This window comes from Acomys russatus, chromosome 24 (genome assembly GCF_903995435.1).
Source record: "Acomys russatus chromosome 24, mAcoRus1.1, whole genome shotgun sequence".
Taxonomy (NCBI): Eukaryota; Metazoa; Chordata; class Mammalia; order Rodentia; family Muridae; genus Acomys; species Acomys russatus.
The window spans coordinates 50,649,060-50,666,831 of NC_067160.1; the positions used below are offsets into that span (position 1 = coordinate 50,649,060).

The 17,772-nt window shown below is 51.8% G+C and overlaps 1 protein-coding gene across 1 annotated transcript in view; it reads right to left on the reverse strand.

Annotated features, from left to right (window-relative positions):
- Positions 1-426: 426 nt before the first annotated feature.
- The window catches only part of Eng (endoglin), a 40,054-nt gene continuing 22,708 nt past the window's right edge, over positions 427-17,772 (reverse strand). Inside the window, exons 3-15 of the mRNA XM_051166931.1 lie at positions 14,620-14,760; positions 12,618-12,780; positions 11,405-11,576; positions 10,820-10,946; positions 10,147-10,321; positions 9,798-9,943; positions 4,997-5,134; positions 4,728-4,766; positions 4,222-4,338; positions 3,729-3,974; positions 2,018-2,084; positions 834-935; positions 427-709 (exon numbers count right to left, since the gene is read on the reverse strand). Of these exons, the coding sequence (XP_051022888.1) occupies positions 585-709; positions 834-935; positions 2,018-2,084; positions 3,729-3,974; positions 4,222-4,338; positions 4,728-4,766; positions 4,997-5,134; positions 9,798-9,943; positions 10,147-10,321; positions 10,820-10,946; positions 11,405-11,576; positions 12,618-12,780; positions 14,620-14,760 (1,758 nt within the window). The 3' untranslated portion in view covers positions 427-584. The remainder of the gene's footprint in view (positions 710-833; positions 936-2,017; positions 2,085-3,728; positions 3,975-4,221; positions 4,339-4,727; positions 4,767-4,996; positions 5,135-9,797; positions 9,944-10,146; positions 10,322-10,819; positions 10,947-11,404; positions 11,577-12,617; positions 12,781-14,619; positions 14,761-17,772) is intronic.

A 17,772-nucleotide genomic window follows, 5' to 3' on the forward strand; every position in this document is an offset into this window, starting at 1 on the left:
GAGGTGGTCTCTCTGGCATTTCTGGGAGGGGCTGGGCTCTCCCACCCCACTGTTCTTGTCATCTTGGAAGCCTGCCCAGCGGAACACCCCTCAGCTTCTGTTTCCCCCACCAAAGTTGTGCCCTTCCAGGTGAGGAGGCCACTCGGGCCAGGTGCAGGCGGCTCTGGGCTCTGGGCTGGGCTGGGAGTGTCTGGGGTTCTCGCCTCCACCCTGCCCAGTTCACCAGCGTAGGATCCAGCTAAAGGCAGCAGCAGCTTAGGCTTCTACGGCAACAAGGATGTACACGGCCGAGCCATGTCTCTCTGTAGTCCCGGGGAGCTGTATTCCAGAGCCCCCGGATTGGACAGTTCTGTGAAGTGGGGTGAAGAGATTTCCCAAGGTGTTCCAAGGTGGAGTCTCCACTGGTAACAAGCCTGTGAGGGAGGCTTAAGGGGCAGGTGCAGAGGGCATGCTCCATCCTCGGCTGAGTGCAAGTGTTTGGCTCCTGGGACAAGTTCTTGGCCAGCAGTTCCCAGCTTGTAGCTACTCCATCTCTCCTGCGGGGCAAGGGCTGGCTTGGGGCCCCCCAGGCTCCGGGCTGGGCACTATGCCATGCTGCTGGTGGAGCAGGGGGTGCTCTGGGTACTCCCGATGCTGTGGTTGGTACTGCTGCTCTCAGAGGAGGCTGGGGCAGCCACCGCCACCACGGGCTCCCGCTTGTTGGGGGCACCTGAGGGGCATGGGCAGGGGTGGAGGTCAGGGCCCCAGCCGGGGTTCCCCCACTCCCTCAGAGGCTTCCCTGGGTATGCCCCGGGGTGGGGTGGAGGAAGGGGGTGAAGGCTTGGGGTACTCACGTGTATGAGAATATATGTACCAGAGTGCAGCCGTGAGCAGGGCCCCAATGAGGAAGGCACCAAAGGTGATGCCCAGTACAGAGGGCAGGACGAGGCCTTTGCCTGTGTGACCAAAGAAGGACCAATGGTAGTCAGTATACTCTGGCCTCAGGCCGGTCCCTACCCTGTCATGCTGGCCTGGGTCACAGGTATTATGTTAATTTCAGTTCAGCCAGTGACCTCTGACTTCTCTCAACATAAACCTCTTCATCTAGCGCACGGGCTCAGTACAGTACTAAGCGGAGGGCCCAGCTAGCCAGGCCTTCTGAGCCACGCTTCTGTCTCTGAAGGCTAGCAGAGAAACATTTCTTTTTTTTTTTTTTTTTCTCCTGAGACAGGGTTTCTCTGTGTAGCCTTGGCTGTCCTAGACTTGCTTTGTGGACCAGGCTGGCCTCGAACTCACAGTGATTCGCCTGCCTCTGCCTCCCAAGTGCTGGGATTAAAGGTGTACGCCATCACACCGGGAGGAGAAACATCTTTATAGATGGCATGATAGGTGCAAAGAATGAAAGGGACCCGCTCTGCCATGCTGTGGGACCTTAGGTCAGCGCCCCATCCCCAACCGCCCCCATCTCATCAGACACAAGTGGACCAGAGCATCTTTTCAAGACTAGTGTTGCTCGGGTTACTTCTGTCTTCTACATGGCCTTGGGCCCTTGGTCTCTGGCTTCCTGTCCGCACAGGGGGCCCCCTGTATTCTCTGTCCTGGCTTGGGGGTGAGCGTACACTGTCTTAGTCTACATGGCATGTATCTGTCCCTAGCAACAGGGACTCTTTTGCCTGGTGGTGCCTGGGCCCCCAGGGGAACAGATAAAGAAGAGACCAGAGGGTGCTAGGCTGAAGGGACTTTCTCCACACTACACAAGGAATGTAAGGCCTATCCTACACGTAAGGTGCCTTATGTTCCATCCAGGAGGTCAAGTCCTCCAGCAAGGCGTACCAGTGACCAAGGGGACAGAGCTGAGGCCTGGGAGGGGTCTGAGGTCTGGAGGGCTGTCCCATTTGTCTTCCTCAATTAAGATGCATCTTACTGATGCATCAGGCTCCTGGGCCCGAGACACCCTCCTCTCCTCCCGAGGGCTGCCATCCCATCTCCCCACCAGTATCTCGGCTCCATCCCTCCGTTGTCCACCGTTCCCGCTCACCAGACAGGTCAGGGCTGACGATGTTCAGGTGCATGGAGACTGTCTTGTAGACTGTCTTGTAGACTTCCTGAGGAGGGAGGAGAGTGGTAAGTGGTCCAGCCTTCGGCGGACAGCATGTGGTTCTCCCTGGTTCTGCAGCTCTGGCCTGTCACCAGGCCAAGCCTTGGCTGAGTCCTGTGTCCACCGCTTACTAGCTGGGAGCCTGAGGGCAGGTCCTAGGGAGGCATGTGCCGTGCAAGAGCAGCAAGATAGTCTGTGTCTGTGTAAATGGTTTTCAGGCTCCCTGGAGGCCTCTGATGCCCATGTGTTTAGGGGGCACTCAGCCTCTCTTACCCTGGGAGCCACAAGGCAGGTCAGCCCAGATGCCTGGGGGCTCGGGACTTGGAAGGTGTGGTCTTCTGGGGTCACAGCTTCAGGAGGTTTTGAATCCTGAAAGTCTGTGTGCAGATACCTGGAGTGTTCCTGGGCAGGTGTCAGGACTGAGGGCCCCGAGAATGGAACTCACCAGACAGTAACATGCGGGTGCCAGCAAAGCAGGATATCAGGCTTTCCCATTACTCCTTAAGCTATTTGCTTTACTGAGATAGTCATGTGCGTGCTCGCCATGTGGGTGGGATACTAGAAGAAGTGAGTGACTAGGTGGGTTAGTGGAAGAGCTGAGAATGATGGGTATATAGGGCTTGTGGGTGAGTAGGGAGAAGGCTAAGCGGTGGCTGGTAGAGGGAGGGGAGGCCGGTAGATGCATTGGGGGTGGGTAGGTAAAGGAATAGATAAGAAGGTGGATGGATGGGTAGGTGGATGGGTGGGTAGGTGGATGGGTGGGTGGGTAGGTGGATGGGTGGGTGGGTAGGTGGATGGGTGGGTGGGTAGGTGGATGGGTGGGTGGGTAGGTGGATGGGTGGGTGCGTAGGTGGATGGGTGGGTAGGTGGATGGGTGGGTGGGTAGGTGGATGGGTGGGTAGGTGGATGGGTGGGTGGGTAGGTGGGTGGGTGGGTAGGTGGATGGTGGGGTGGTGGATGGGTGGGTGGGTTGGATGGGTGGGGTGGGGTGGGTGGATGGGGTGGGTGGGTAGGTGGATGGGTGGGTGGGTGGATTGGTGGGTAGGTGGATGGGTGGGTAGATAAGGAATGGATAAGAAGGTATATGGGTAGGTAGGTAGATGGGTAGGTAGGTGGGTGGGTAGATGGGTGGGTAGATGGGTAGGTGGATGGGTGGGTGAGTAGGTAGATGGGTGGGTAGATGGATGTGTGGGTGAGTAGGTGGATGGATGGGTGGGTGGGTAGGTGGATGGGTGGGTGGGTGGGTAGATGGATGGGTGGGTAGGTGGATGGGTGGGTAGGTGGATGGGTGGCTGTGTTGTTTGGATGGGTGAGTGGATGGTTGGGTGTGTGGGTGGGTGGAGTACATGAATAAGTAGGTCAATTGGTTGGTATGTGGATGGATGGTTGGGGTCTGGTGGGTGGGTGGGGTAGATGGGTGCAGGGGGATGGCTAAGTATTCAGGGGATAAACATAGATGGATAGTTGCAGCTGTCTGTGTACACTAACGCCACCGTTCCAGTGAGGCAGCAGGTGGCAGTGCATGCCCCTGACAGCCAAGCTGTTGAGCCTTGCTCTGCTGGCTGCCAACTGTTTCTAGATCCCACTGCCCTGTCACTGCCCTCTTACCTTCAGACCCCAGACCCATAAGACCTGGGCCATGCCCACTCACCTGTGACAAGGCTCTAGGCTGCAGGGCTAGGTTGCAACTGAGGGTGCCAGCTGTGGGGGTGGGCACCATGTAGAGGAAGAAGCTGAAGCGGGGGTCACCTTCGGGGCTCGGGGACAGGAAGTTCACACAGCTGCCCTTGGCCGCTCGGCCCTTGATGAGTTCCACCATCTCCCCTTCAGGCCTCAGGTCCAGGTAGCAGCTGTCTAGCTGGACTGTGACGTCAGAGGTCGATGGAGACATGCTCACCTGCACAGAGGGGCAAGCTATGTACAGATATATTTGGCCCTTCACTAACACCCCCTCTTGACAGCTAGAAGGGGAGTCCCCACCCTCTGTATAAAAGACCAGAAGGGGCCCCACAGAGGAAACAGGATGGACAGGGTGACATTCCCATTTGCAATTCCTTTTCTATCTGTCCCCCACACCCAGGCTGGCCTTCTCCTTCCTCTGGAAGGTGAAGTCTCGTGTTTTCTTTAAGTGGGGTGCCCAGTACCTGCACAAAGCCATGCTGGCCCAGCTCAATGGTACTGGATTCCTGGAGGAAGTGCTGGCTGAGGTAGAGGCCCAGCTGGAAGGACAGCCTGTCCGTGACAATGCACTGCACCGTTTCCTGTGGGGCGGGCACGAAGGGAGGACAGTCAGTTTGGATGCGGTGGCATCCACACATCTCTGGGGCTGCTCCTAAGACCCCTATGGGGTGGGGTCTTTTCTCATGCCACAGTTTACAGCCAATGGCCATTGAGCCCGAGGAAGGTTAAATGATTTGCCTAAGGCGTGTGCTAGACACGTGGATTTAAGCAGCATAAAGTGTGTAACCCTTGGCAGCCCTGCTGCCATTGTACAGAACAGGAGACTGATGCACACCAGAGACATGGGGAGCTCATTAGGATTTAGGCCTGAGTTTCCTGAGGCCTGTTCTCTGGTAAGCCAGAAATGGGGGCCCCACCCCTGCAGCACACCCCGAACCAGTGGGAAAGCATGGCAGACCGTCCAGCTCACCTGAATTGGTGGTGAGCCTGATGGGAAATTGATGATCACCTGCAAAGACAGAGGCAAGAAGCTGGTCAGAGCCAGGAAGGCCGCGGAGAGGGTGTCCCGCCTCCCAGCCCCATGTTATGGACGGGAAGGCTCAGCTACACCGTGTTTATGCTTTGACTCCTATGAGTGCTACTCTCTGCTCCCCCAAACAACCCTCAGCCCCTAGGATCAGCGTGCCTGAAGGGACACCAACTCTGCAGGTCTTGGCGCCTTCTGGCCCTGGGCCTTACCTCATTGCTGATCACGTGCGCTGCCATTCTCATACCACAGCTGGAGTAGTTGCTGCTCAAGACAAGTTGGCCATAACTGTCTTCCGCCTGGCAGCGGGAGTCCCAGAAAGCCAGGCCTGTGATGGTACACTGCAGAGTCTGGTTCAGGGGAGAAGGGCACCGTCAGGGGGCCCTGCACTTCCTCAGGCCTTGAGGGCACTACCGAAACACTGTAAGAACTGCCCACTGGGGCCGGAGAGATGGCTTGGCGGTTAAGAGCGCTGGCTGTAGCCGGGCGGTGGTGGCATATGCCTTTAATCCCAGCACTCGGGAGGCAGAGGCAGGTGGATTGCTGTGAGTTCAAGGCCAGCCTGGACTACAAAGCCAGTCCAGGAAAGCAAAGGCTACACAGTGTCGAAAAGCCAAAAAGAAAAAAGAAAAAAGAAAGAGTGCTGGCTGTTCTTGCAGAGGACCCAAGTTGGCTCCCAGCACCCAACCCATGAGGGATGACCCCTGGCCTCTGCGGAAGCTGTATCCATAGGCACGTACCCACCCTACACATAACTTAGAATAAGTAAAACAAATACTTCTTTAAATGTCTCTGAGAAGACATGGATGATTTATCAAAGGTCTAACAGAGATTTCAGATAAGCCAGGCAGGTGGGGGTGGGGAATGACTCAGTGGAGGATGGGTGACCAGAATGTCTTCGTGTGTGTGTGTGTGTGCGTGTGCGTGTGCGTGTGTGCGCGTGTGTATGTGTGTGGTGTTTTGCCTAAGTGTATGTCTATGCACATACACATGTAATGCCTTTAGATTCCAGCAGAGGGCGTTAGAGCCCACAGATCAAGAGTTACAGATGGTCCTGAGCCATCATAAGGGTGTTGGGAATCAAAGTCAGGCCTTCAGAATGAGTAGCAAATGCTTTTCACTGCTGAGCCACCTCTCCAACCCTATCTACATTACACATTTTCCCCCCAGCTGGGTGGTAGTGATACACACCTTTAATCCCAGCACTTGGGAGGCAGAGGCAGGTGGATCTCTGTGAGTTTGAAGCCAGCCTAGTCTACAGAGGTAATCCCAGGATAGCCAGGGAAACCCTGTCTCAAAAAAAACAAAACGAAACACCAACCAAACAAAAACAACAACAACAACAAAAACTGTTCAAAAGTTAAAAGAAGGGGCTGGAGAGATAGCTAAGAGCACTGGCTGTTCACAATTGTCTGTGACTCTGGTTCCAAGGGATCCATTGACCCTTGTGTCTCCATGGACATTGAACATATGTGCTGCACAGACTTTCATGCAGGCAAAACACCCATATACATTTTTAAAACATCTTAAAAATTGCTTTAAAGAAAAAAGTGAAGGCTGAGCATGGTGGCACACGCCTTTGATCCCGGCACTCAGGAGGCAGAGGCAAGCGATTGCTGTGAGTTCGAGGCCAGCCTGGTCTACAAAGCAAGTCCAGGACAGCCAAGGCTACACAGAGAAACCCTGTCTCAAAAAAAAGTTAAAAGAAGCTGGGCATGGTGGTGTATGCCCTTACTCCTAATCCCTTAGGAGACAGGCAGACAGATCTCTATTGAGTTCAAGACCAGCCTGGTCTACATAGCACATTCCACACTAGCGTGGTACGTAGCCAGATTCTGACTCCCAAAACAAAAGGGAGGTAAAGCCATGCCTATAATCCCAGCCTACTGGAGGTGAGGTCAGGAGGACCACAAGTTCCAGGCCATTCTCAGCTGCACGGCTACATAGCAAGTTCAAGCCCACCCTGGGCTATGCGAGACCATGTCTCAGAAATAAACAAGTAAATGAAAATAAAATTTCAAAAACCTTGCAGAGATCAAGAGACACACCAAGCCCCAGAAACAGTATTCTTATTATTCACAAGGAGCTATGCCTTGGCTCACTGCTAAGGAAGAATCTTAATTAGGACAGAAGAGCCACATTCCCCTTCCATACTGGCAGAGGGCTTTCGGTGATGTTATTTATATCAGTGTGGAAATAGAGCCAAGTGGTCAAAGCTCAGCGTAAACCACTCTGAAGATTAAATCATGTCCCGGGAATCCCATCAGCTCCTTGAGCAAGTTTATAACAGTGCAGGACTGGATGCAGCCCGCATTCTGAGCACTGGGGAGGAAACTCGGGACACCATGTCACTAGCATAGAGCGTGGCATTAAGGGCAGCTTTCGAAGTTGTAAAGGGATCAGAAGTGTGTAGCATAGAGGGCGCCTCTTATGGTTATATGCAAAACAACAAGAACAACAGGAAAGAGGCTTCCAAGCAACAGCGATAAAGCCACAGGACAAGGTGCAGACAGGAGGGTCAGAAATTCAAGGTCATTCCCAGGTAGTGAGCTCAAGGCTAGCCTGGGCTATAAGAGACCCTGTAATAGAGAGAAAAACACAAATGAAAAGAAAAGAGACAACACAATGTTGGCAGCCATTGTCTTCAGAAGAGAAGATTAAGATTTTTCTCCATTCTGTGCTAATGGTGATGCACACCTTGAATCCTAGCACCCAGGAGGCAGAGGCAGGTGGATCTCTGTGAGTTTAAGGCTAGCCTGGTCTACATGGTGAGTCCTAGTCCAATCAGTAATACGTAGTGAAAGTCTTAGTCTTTCTGTGTATATGTGTGTGTATGTACATATATATATATGTATGTGTGTGTATATATATATGTATTTCCCATTCTAGTTGTTATATTCTAAAAGGTATACATTTAAAACCTGTGCATGGCCGGGCGCAGTGGTGCAGTGGCACACGCCTGTAATCGCAGCACTTGGGAGGCAGGGGCAGGTGGATCTCTGTGAGTTCAAGGCCAGTCTGGTCTACAAAGGGCATCCAGGACAGTCAAGGATACACAGAGAAACCCTGTCTCCCAATAAATAAATAATAAATAAAACTTGTGGGGCTGGAGAGATGGCTCAGAGGTTAAGAGCACTGACTATTCTGCTGTTCTTCCAAAGGTCCTGAGTTCAATTCCCAGAAACCACATGGTGGCTCACAACCATCTATAATGTGATCTAATGCCCTCTTCTGGCCTGCGAGCTATGTATATATAATAAATAAAATCTTTAAAATAAATAAATAAATAAATAAAACTTGTGCATGTAGTCTATATACGTGTGTGTGTGTGTGTGTGTGTGTGTGTGTGTGTGTTCTACCCATTATAAGTACCCCATCAAGGTTTGATATCAGTCACCTTTTACTCTTGCATTTCACTTTACTTTTTAAAAAATTAGTGTTGTTGTTGTCGTTATTATTGCACGAAGGATGGTTACATATGTAAAGGTCAGAGCACAATTTGGTGGAGTTGGTTCGTCCTCTCTTTCCACCTTATGTGAGTTCCAGGGATTGAACTCAGGCCAGCAGGCTTATGTGGCAAGTGTCTTATCCACTGGGCCATCTCATCAGATTCATCTGCCTTATTTCTTTTTCTTTTCTTTTATTTATTTATTATTATGTACACAATGCTCTGCATGTACACCTGCAGGCCAGAAGACAACATTAGATCACATTATAGATGGTTGTAGCCACCATGTGGTTGCTGGGAATTGAACTCAGGACTTCTGGAAGAACAGTCAGTGATCTTAAGCTCTGAGCCATCTCTCCAGCCCTCTGCCTTATTTCTTGAGACAGGATCTCCCCCCTCCCCCCTCCCATCTCTCCCTCTTTCTCTCTCTCTCTGCCCCCCCTCCCCTCTCTGTCAACAGGGTCTCACTACATAGCCCTAGCTGGCCTGGAACTCATTATGTAGACCAGGCTGGCTTTGAACTCACAGAGGTCTGCTTGCCTCTGCCTCTGCTGGGACTAAATGTGTGTGCTACCATGCCTGGCAAGACAGGGAGGGTCTTCCACTGAACCTGGACCCCACTGATTGGCTAGCCTGCCTGGTCAGAGAGATCCCAGGGCCCGCCTTTTTCTGCCTCCTAGTGCTGGGGATCAGAATGTAGGTCTTCATGGCTTGTATAGCAAACACTTGGCCACCGAGCAGCTCTCTGCCCATACCTTGGTTATTTTATTTACCAACCAGACAAAGACCATGTGGTACAAATTTCTGTGACCACCTGGCTCAACCAGCAGTAAGATTAATAATGAAGGGGCTGGAGAGATGGCTCAGAGGTTAAGGGCACTGACTGTTCCTCCAGAGGTCCTGAGTTCAAATCCCAGCAACCACATGGTGGCTCACAACCATCTATAATGTGATCTGATGCCCTCTTTTGGCCTGCAGGTGTGTGTGCAGGTAGAACACTGTGTACATAATAAATAAATCTTTAAAAAAAAAAAGATTAATAATGAAGACTAAGCCAGATGGTGGTGGCACACATCTTTCATCCTAGTACTCAAGAGGCAGAGGCAGGCGGATCTCTGTGGGTTTGAGGCCAGCCTGGTCTACAGAGTGAGTTTCAGGACAGCCAGGGCTACACAGAGAAACCCTGTCTTGAAAACCAACCAACCAATTTAAAAAGGTTAATAATGACTACCTAATATTGGTATTGTGTTTTGAGATTGGAGCTCATGTCGCCTGAGCTATCCTCAAACTCCTTATGCAGCTGAGGATGACCCTATTTTCCTATCTCAACCTTCTATGCAGCCAGGTCCAGCCTGGAATTCACCATCTTCCTGTCTCAGGCTCCAGGCTCTGGGAACACACGTGCATGGCTCTGTGCTATGTTCAAACTGCATTTCACTAGTGAGGAAACTGAGGTTTGCAGAGGGATGCAATTAGCCCGACGGCCTGGGCTAGGCCCCTGAAATTCTTGGCTGAGGACCAGCTGTCCGTGCCATCCCGAGGAGGAGGGGCAAGGCTTTACTCACCTGCACAAGTGTTTTATTGAGTGTCAGAGTCATGTGGCCATTGCTACACTTCGGCTGGATCAGAGACTTGAGGAGCTCAGGGTTGCACCTGTCCTTGGGAGGCGTGGTCAAAACTGGTGCAGGTGAGGTCTGGAGCACACCACCACCTGTGGGGTGGGTGGAGCGGACGGTCACTGGGTGCTCACTGAGGGCGGAGTTCTAGGGTGGCTAGCTACTCACTGCCCTCATGTGGGAGGTGACGCCAGAAGGGCTCAGAGAAACTGGCCTAAGCTCAAAGAACAGTGTGGTGAGCGATCTGAGGGGAGCAACAGAACGGGTGGGCAGGGAGGGACACAGGGCTGGGGCTCACCGCAGCTAGAGGCCCTCAGTGAGACGTCACTGGCCAGAGGGAGCTCCACAAAGGAGGCGACAATGCTGGCGTTGAGCTTGCGGGCCTCCCCTATCAGGCCTTGGGGTGTTTCTGGGAGCGGGAAGCCTTTGATGCTCTTTTCTGGAAAGATCTTGATGGAGTATTCACCTGTGGTCTGAAGGTAGGGAGGAAAAAAAGGAGAGCAGAGGCCATCACCTCTGGTGACTCCTGCCCTTCTCTCCTGCCTTGCTGCCCTTCCCCTCTCCTCTTTGTTTCTCTTTATCCTCTAACCCAGCTCAGAGTTTGTCTCTCTGGGGGGGTCTTCCTTGGCCCAGCTTAGGTTAAGGGACTCCCTGGCCCATCAACAAAAGCTTCCTAGCGGAAGTGGCCTCTACGGTTAACAACCGGAAGGAAAACAGGTAGTAGCCGCAGGTAGAAAGTTGGGGCAGAAGAACCAAGGTGCTGGGCAGTGGTGGCGCATGTCTTTAATCCCAGCGCTTGGGAGGCAGAGGCAGGCGGATTGCTGTGAGTTCGAGGCCAGCCTGGTCTACAAAGCGAGTCCAGGACAGCCAAGGATAACACAGAGAGACCCTGTCTGGGGGTGGGGGGCGGGCAGGGGAAGAATAATCATGGTGTGCAAAGGCTCAGGCTGGAGAGGGGGTGCAAGGCTCACCCAGATCTGCATGTTGTGGTTTGTATCGATGAGCCAGGATACATCCCGAGGACCCTGCAGGATGAGAACGGCATCGGGAGCCCCAGATGTGCAGCTCAGTTCCACATTTACAGACACTGTCCGGGGCCTGCAGCAGGCAAAAGCACTGGGTCAGGAGCTAGGTTTGAAGGCTTGAGTATAGGGACAGGCCTGCCTGGTGTGTTGGTTTGAATGAGATGTCCTCTCTTAAGTCTTGAGCATTTTGACTACTTGCCCCTAGTTGGTGACATTGTGTGGGGACGTCTTTAGAGGTGGGCCTTTGCTGGAGGGTGTGGGATGCAGGATGCAAAGGGTAGGCTTTGTGCCCTCTGCCTCCTCTTCACGATTCAAGACGTGAGCTCTCAGAGGTTGCTCCAGCTGCCCACCCACTGCCTGCTGCCTCCACTCATGAACTCTGACCCTCTGCAACTGTAAGCCCCAAATAAACTCTTCTATATAAATACCATCTTGCTTGTGGTGTTTTATCAGAGCAATAGGGACATACTACACCTGGAATATAGGAGGGAACCTGGGGAGGGCCACGCCCCGGTTGCCTAGCACCCTTACCCGGCCCCGGAACCTGGCAGAATCCTCAGGATGTACGCCTCCTTGTGGCCAGTCACACCTTCCAGGCGGCAGCCTCGGACGGCGCTCGGGGCTCGTGGTTCCCACTCAAGTGTGGCGCCCATGTCCTGGTGAGCTTTTGCCGAGCAGCCGGCTAACAGCCCTGGAGCTGGAGCTGTAGAGACAAGCGTATCAGAGACTTCCTTCAGCCAAAGGCAGTGGCTGGCGGTGACCTTCAGGACACAGAGCCTCACAGGTGAGGAGGGGATGACGGAGGACTTAACTGCTGAGTGCCTGGCCCTCATTTCCTCAAGTGTCAACACAGGGTTAACATAATGAGTGAGCCTTCGGCAAGTGTCAAGGGTGTAGCCCTACCCCCTCCACTCCTGCCCCTCAAGTCCCCATCCCCCACCCAGCACATCAGTGTAGGTCAGGCATCTTCCTTAATTGTTCTCCATCTTGATTTTCTTTTCTTTCTTTTTTTTTTTTGGTTTTTCGAGACAGGGTTTCTCTGTGTAGCCTTGGCTATCCTGGACTCACTTTGTAGACCAGGCTGGCCTCGAACTCACAGCGATCCGCCTGCCTCTGCCTCCCGAGTGCTGGGATTATAGGTGTGCGCCACCACGCCTGGCTACCATCTTGTTTTTTCGAGTCACAGTCTCTCACTGAACCTGATCACAGACTTTGCTAGACTGACTGAGAAGCAAGTCCCAGGGATCCTCCTGTCTCTGTTTCCTCAGTGTGTCACCATGACAGCTTTTCATTTGGGGGGCGGTGCTGGGAGCTCCTAATTTAGGTGCTCATCACATGCGGGGCAAACCATTGCCTGCTGAGCCCTCTCCTCAGCACTCCCCCCTTTAAAGTCAAGGTCTATTGTAGCCCAGGCTAGCCTTGAATTCCTTACTCTCCTGCGTCTGCCTCCCGAGTGCTGGCGTTATTGGATCTCTGCCACTGTGTTCAGTGTTGTTGGAGATGTAATCCAGGACTTAATGCTGTGCAAGTGCTCTACCAACTGAGCCACATCCCCAGCCGAAAATCTGGCCTTTCTCCTCTGATATTTGATGAGGAAGCCGTCACTAACTGCAGAGGGGACCACCCAGCCATGTGTGACGTTGGGCAAATCACGTGCCACCATGGGCTAGTAGTACCCAGCTCTGGAGTTTGCTCAGCCTTCTCTGCAATTGAACCTGAACCGAGAAGCAACTGAGGAGCTGACCTTGGCCCAGCCGGAGGACGACACTTTTGGGGTCATCCAGTACCGCCATTGAGTTGACAGAGCTCTTCGGGGCTATCCAGCTAAGGATCTGTTCCCTGGAGGTAAGGGGCGGCAACGTGACGTTGTCCCTTGGAGGCTCTTGGAAGATGACCAGTCTGGGGTTCTGTGGAGACAGAGTGCTGAGTCACTTCCTGCCATGCAGATCAGGAACCAATTTAGGGAGTCAGCTCAGTCCGTTGGCAGAAAAGAGGTTAGGACGGAGAATGAGAAGGCGACAAAGTCGCCGGGCAGCCCAGAGACCCCCAAAGTACCTCTTCTAGTGTCCATCTCTCTCATAGCATATGAGTGCTATGCAGACACACACATTTGTTTGTCCACCTGTCCCAGCTTCACCCTCACCACAAGACACTCATTCAAGTCACTTGTAATGACGTCATGCAACTACTGTCCGAATCCCTCTACACTCTGAGGGTTACGTGAGGGAAATCTTGGTGTGCATTCCCACACAGTATTCAACACATTGCGGGCATCGAGTCTTTGCTCTCTGGGGATCTGATATACCTGCCGTACTTGCCACCTGCCACATGGCAGGTACTCCCGGTGCACGACGAAGGGGGAGATGGAAGGAGAAAAGAAGAAAGGTGTGAAAAACAATGCACGAATGAAAGACAGATGGGTGTTGCCTGCCCTGGGAATCTGACCATTCAGAAAGACGTCATTATTTGAAGTAATAGACGGCAAAGGACATTATTTAGTAAATAATAAAAGCGACTCAGAGGCAGGGCGTGGTGGCACATGCCATTTCATCCCAGGAGCCAGGAGGCAGAGGCAGGCAGATCTCTGTGAGTTTGAGACCAGCCTGGTCTACAGAGTGAGTTCTAGGACAGGGCTACACAGAGAGACCCTGTCTTGAAAAACAAAACAAAACAAAACACAACAACAACAAAAACAGGGATTGAGAGATGGCTCAGCGGTTAAGAGTCCTGATTATTCTTCCACAGGACACAGGTTCAATTCCCAGCACCCACATGGCAGCTTACGACCATTTGTAACTACAGTCCTAGGGGATCCAAGATTTTTCTGGCCTCCTCAGGCATAAGGCACAGATATGGTACGCAGACAAAACATACACAAATTTAAATTAAGTTAAATTTAAAAAGAAACAAAACCCTAGTCCCCTGGCAGCGGCAGAGCTTCAGAGTAGATATTAAAGACTGGGGCGACAGTGAGAGAAGGTGGGATGGCACACACTGCCTGCTCGGCAGGCAGTAACCTCAGTACCACAGGGTTACAGCAATGACTAAAGGGCATGACGTTTGTCAGTCTCCCGACACTGAGGACCTCTGGCCTGTGGGTGCTGGTCTACACACCGAAGATTCTGTGCCTGTCACCTCGAGCGCTTAACCGGAGTAAAAAGATGCGGCTGAGCTAGAGCAGGCCGCTGTGCAACCCTCCAGCCCGAGTTCCTGTTTCAGGTGTCATTCAGGGCCCTGCCAGCTCCCCAGCCCTGGAGGAGGGGAAAGGAAGGGACCATGAGAAGGTTGCTGGGACCATAAGAAGGTTGCCGGGACCTTACCTTGCCCCTCTCAGCCATAAGGGGAAGGCACTGGGACGGAAGCTGGACCCTTGCGGTTGGACTTGGGAGGGCATGGCGCCTCCACCATGTGAGCTATGAGTCCATCTGTGAGAGGGTCTTCACTTCTACAGCCCACCTCTGCCTCCTCTAGGCCTACTTTCTGGTCCTGTCCCTACCCCCTCTGCCTTCTCCGTGTCCTGAATTGCGGCATCCATCCACCTCCTGATCCAGACTCTTATTCCAGATCCAATTCATTCCCGCTTGTTCTACGTCAGGGCTGTGGAACTCAAGGCATGGCGGCCATTTTGAATCATGGCCCCCTGGACACTAGGCTCTGGCTCAGAGAAAAAGGGAGACCAAGCGTAGGGTGGGGGTTGGGGTGCTTCCCACAGCTGGTCCAGAGTTAGGGAGGCGTCGCACACTCACGTAGACCAAATGCAATGGGATTTCCGGGGCCTGGAACTTCACGAAGACAGTTCTGTTAGAAATGAGGGCCAGTAACACCTTTCGGGTATCGGTGCCATTTTGCTCGGATGCCTGAAGAGTCAGCTCCAGCTGTGACAGCACCTGGGGGAGGAGTCAGGAACAGAGATCTATCAGTGAGATCAGGGGGGTGGGGCAGGAACGATTTGTGCACAATTGCGGGTCATGCCACTGGCCCTACTTGGCTTGACGTGCCCTTGGCAGCTACCTGCGTGCAAAAGAGTACCTGAGCTCTCACATACCGACAAAACAGAAAAGGACTGCCTGCCTCAGCGAGCACTGCCACCAAGCCTGGCGCCCTGAGTTCAATCCCTGGAACCCACCTGGTGGGTCCCGCCAGCCGTCCACTAACCTCTACACCAGTGCTTTGGCACCAGCACATGCAAGTGTGCACACACTAAGTAAATAAATAAGAACACATCAAATCAGAAGTAAGTTTAAAAAAAAAAATGAATGATGAATGAGATTGGTTCCACCCAACCAGAAAAGAGGAAAAACTAACTAAGACGGGTCTACGCTTCGTTCATGCAGCATTCAGGATTGCAAGACTGACCCTTCCTTTCCTCCAAAACTGCCTTCTCCTGACAGGTTCTTGCTTTGTGCCCAGGCTGGCCTCGAACTCTTTCCTCTTCCTAACCTATCTCAGTCTCCCCAGGGCTGGAGTTTTTCGGGCATATGCCATCACATCCAATCAGGATGATTTCTATTGAGCACCTGCTGCAAACTGATCCACATAGGATGACCTATGTGGGCTGGAGAGATGGCTCAGCGGTTAAGAGCACTGACGGCTCATCCAGAGGTCCCAAGTTCAGTTCCCAGCAACCACATGGTGTAGCTCACAAGCATCTATAATGTGGTCAGATGCCCTCTTCTGGCCTACCAGTGTATATGCAGGCAGAGCACTGTATACATAATAAATAAATTTAAAAAAAAGGAATGCCCTATGTGCCAGGCATGGTGGCACATGACTGTAATCCTGGCACTCTGGGAAGGAGAGGCAGGTGGATCTCTGTGAGTTCGAGGTCAGCCTGGTCTACAAAGTGAGTCCAGGACAGCCAAGGCTACACAGAGAAACTTTGTCTTGAAAAGAAAAAAAACAAAAACAAAAAACCACAAAAACAAAAAGACTATCCTACGTATAGAAGCAGGGACTCCCCTCTCACTGTCCTCTCTCCTTCTCTGGTTGTCCCTTGGAGGCCACATGCGGCATCCCCAATTGTTCCTAGAGCTGGGATGTAGCGCAGTGGCAGATCACACACACAGGCCCTGGTCCTACCTACATTTACACATGAGCCCTATGGAAACAACCTAAGATGGAGGCACCTTTTTGTTTTTGTTTTTGTTTTTTGAGACAGGGTTCCTCTTTGTAGCCTTAGCTGTCCTGGACTCACTCTGTAGACCAGGCTGGCCTCGAACTCACAGAGCTCTGCCTGCCTCTGCCTCCTCGAGTGCTGGGATTAAAGGCGTGTGCCACCAAGCCCGGCTACGGAGGCACCTTTTAAAACGCTCGCAATTAGGAAACAGAGTCACAGAGAAGTGCAGCCACTTGCACAGAAGGCTGAGAATGCCACACTACTCTGTCCAAAAAAAGAGTAAGAAGGAAGAAAAGATGGCCAGATCAAAACCATTCTGAGAGTTTTCTGAGCCCGAGGGTGAGAGAAGGTTGCCTGGCCCGGCTCGGTGCCTCAGAAGCTGCGAGGCGTCTCGGAGGACGAAGGCAAATGGGAAATCTTCCAGACAGTCTCTGGTGGTTCCTGCCAGCAGCGTGCAGCCAGACAACTGTTTCCAAAGTCTCTCCTTCATCAAAAAGCAGAGCACTGGTTTACCTCAGGGACAGCAGTGGAAAGTTTTAGGGTCTGGCTTGTAATCCTCTCCCTGTTGTTTCCAGACTGATGTCACAAAGCCAGAGACAAGCGTTTCAGCCCCTGGAAAAATCTGCTCAGAAATATTTCCGCTACTCAGTAAATGATCTCCCTAATCACTCTTTGTTTTCCAGCTTAACTCTTTAAAACAACACGAGGAAAGAGCAAATGATATCACTTTGTTTTCAAAGTGTTGACGAATGGCTTTTGTCATGTTAGTGTTTTCTTTAGGTTCTTATCCTTACTTTAATTCTTTTAAAAATTATTATTATGGTTTTTTAAAAAAGATTTTATTTACTTATTACTGTGTATACAGTGCCCTGCCTGAATGTGCACCTGCAGGCCAGAAGAGGGCATCAGATCTCATTACAGATGGTCGTGAGCCACCATGTATATGGTTGCTGGGAATTGAACTCATGACCTCTGGAAGAGCAGCTGGTGCCCTTAACCACTGAGCCATCTCTCCAACGCCTTGGTTTCAGTCCCTATTAGTGTGTGTGGTGTATGTGCATATACATGGCCTTGCGCCTATGTGTGCACATATAGAGGCCACACACAGTTTGATTCTGGGTACGCGTCTGTGCCATTTTCCACTTTAGTGTTTGAGGCAGGGTCTCTCACTAAACCTGGCACTTGCAATTTTGGCTAGACTGGAGTTTTAGCTTTCTCCTGCTCCCTTGCACTGGGATTACAAGCCGTGCCCACACTAAGCCTTTAGGTAGCTGCTAGGGACCCAAGCTTAGGTCCTGCTGCTTGTGCCACACGGGCCCTTGCCACAGCCCTAGGCTATTTTTTTCTTTAATTAAAAAAAAACTTTTATGTGTATGAGTGTGTGCGTGCGTGTGTGTGTGTGTGTGTGTGTGTGTATGTGTGTGTGCACGAGCACACACATGTACATGTGGAGGTCACATTAGTCATGGAAGTCTGTTGGGAAGTCAGTTCTCTCCTTCTGCTATGTGGGACTTAGGGCTCAAATTCAGGTCATAAGGCTTAGTGGCAAGTGCCTTTACCCACTGAGCCATCTTGAAAGCCCCTAGGTTATTATTCTTACAGTAACTTATAGTATAATGAAAAGATGAATTTCAAATGTGTGGAAGTTATGATAATAATAATAATAATAATAATAATAATAATAATAATAACAACAACAACAACAAATTACAATGTTAAAGAGCAAACTCAGTCTTGTGCATACTTGGCAAACATTCTGCGATTTACCTGAAGCCCCTGTCCA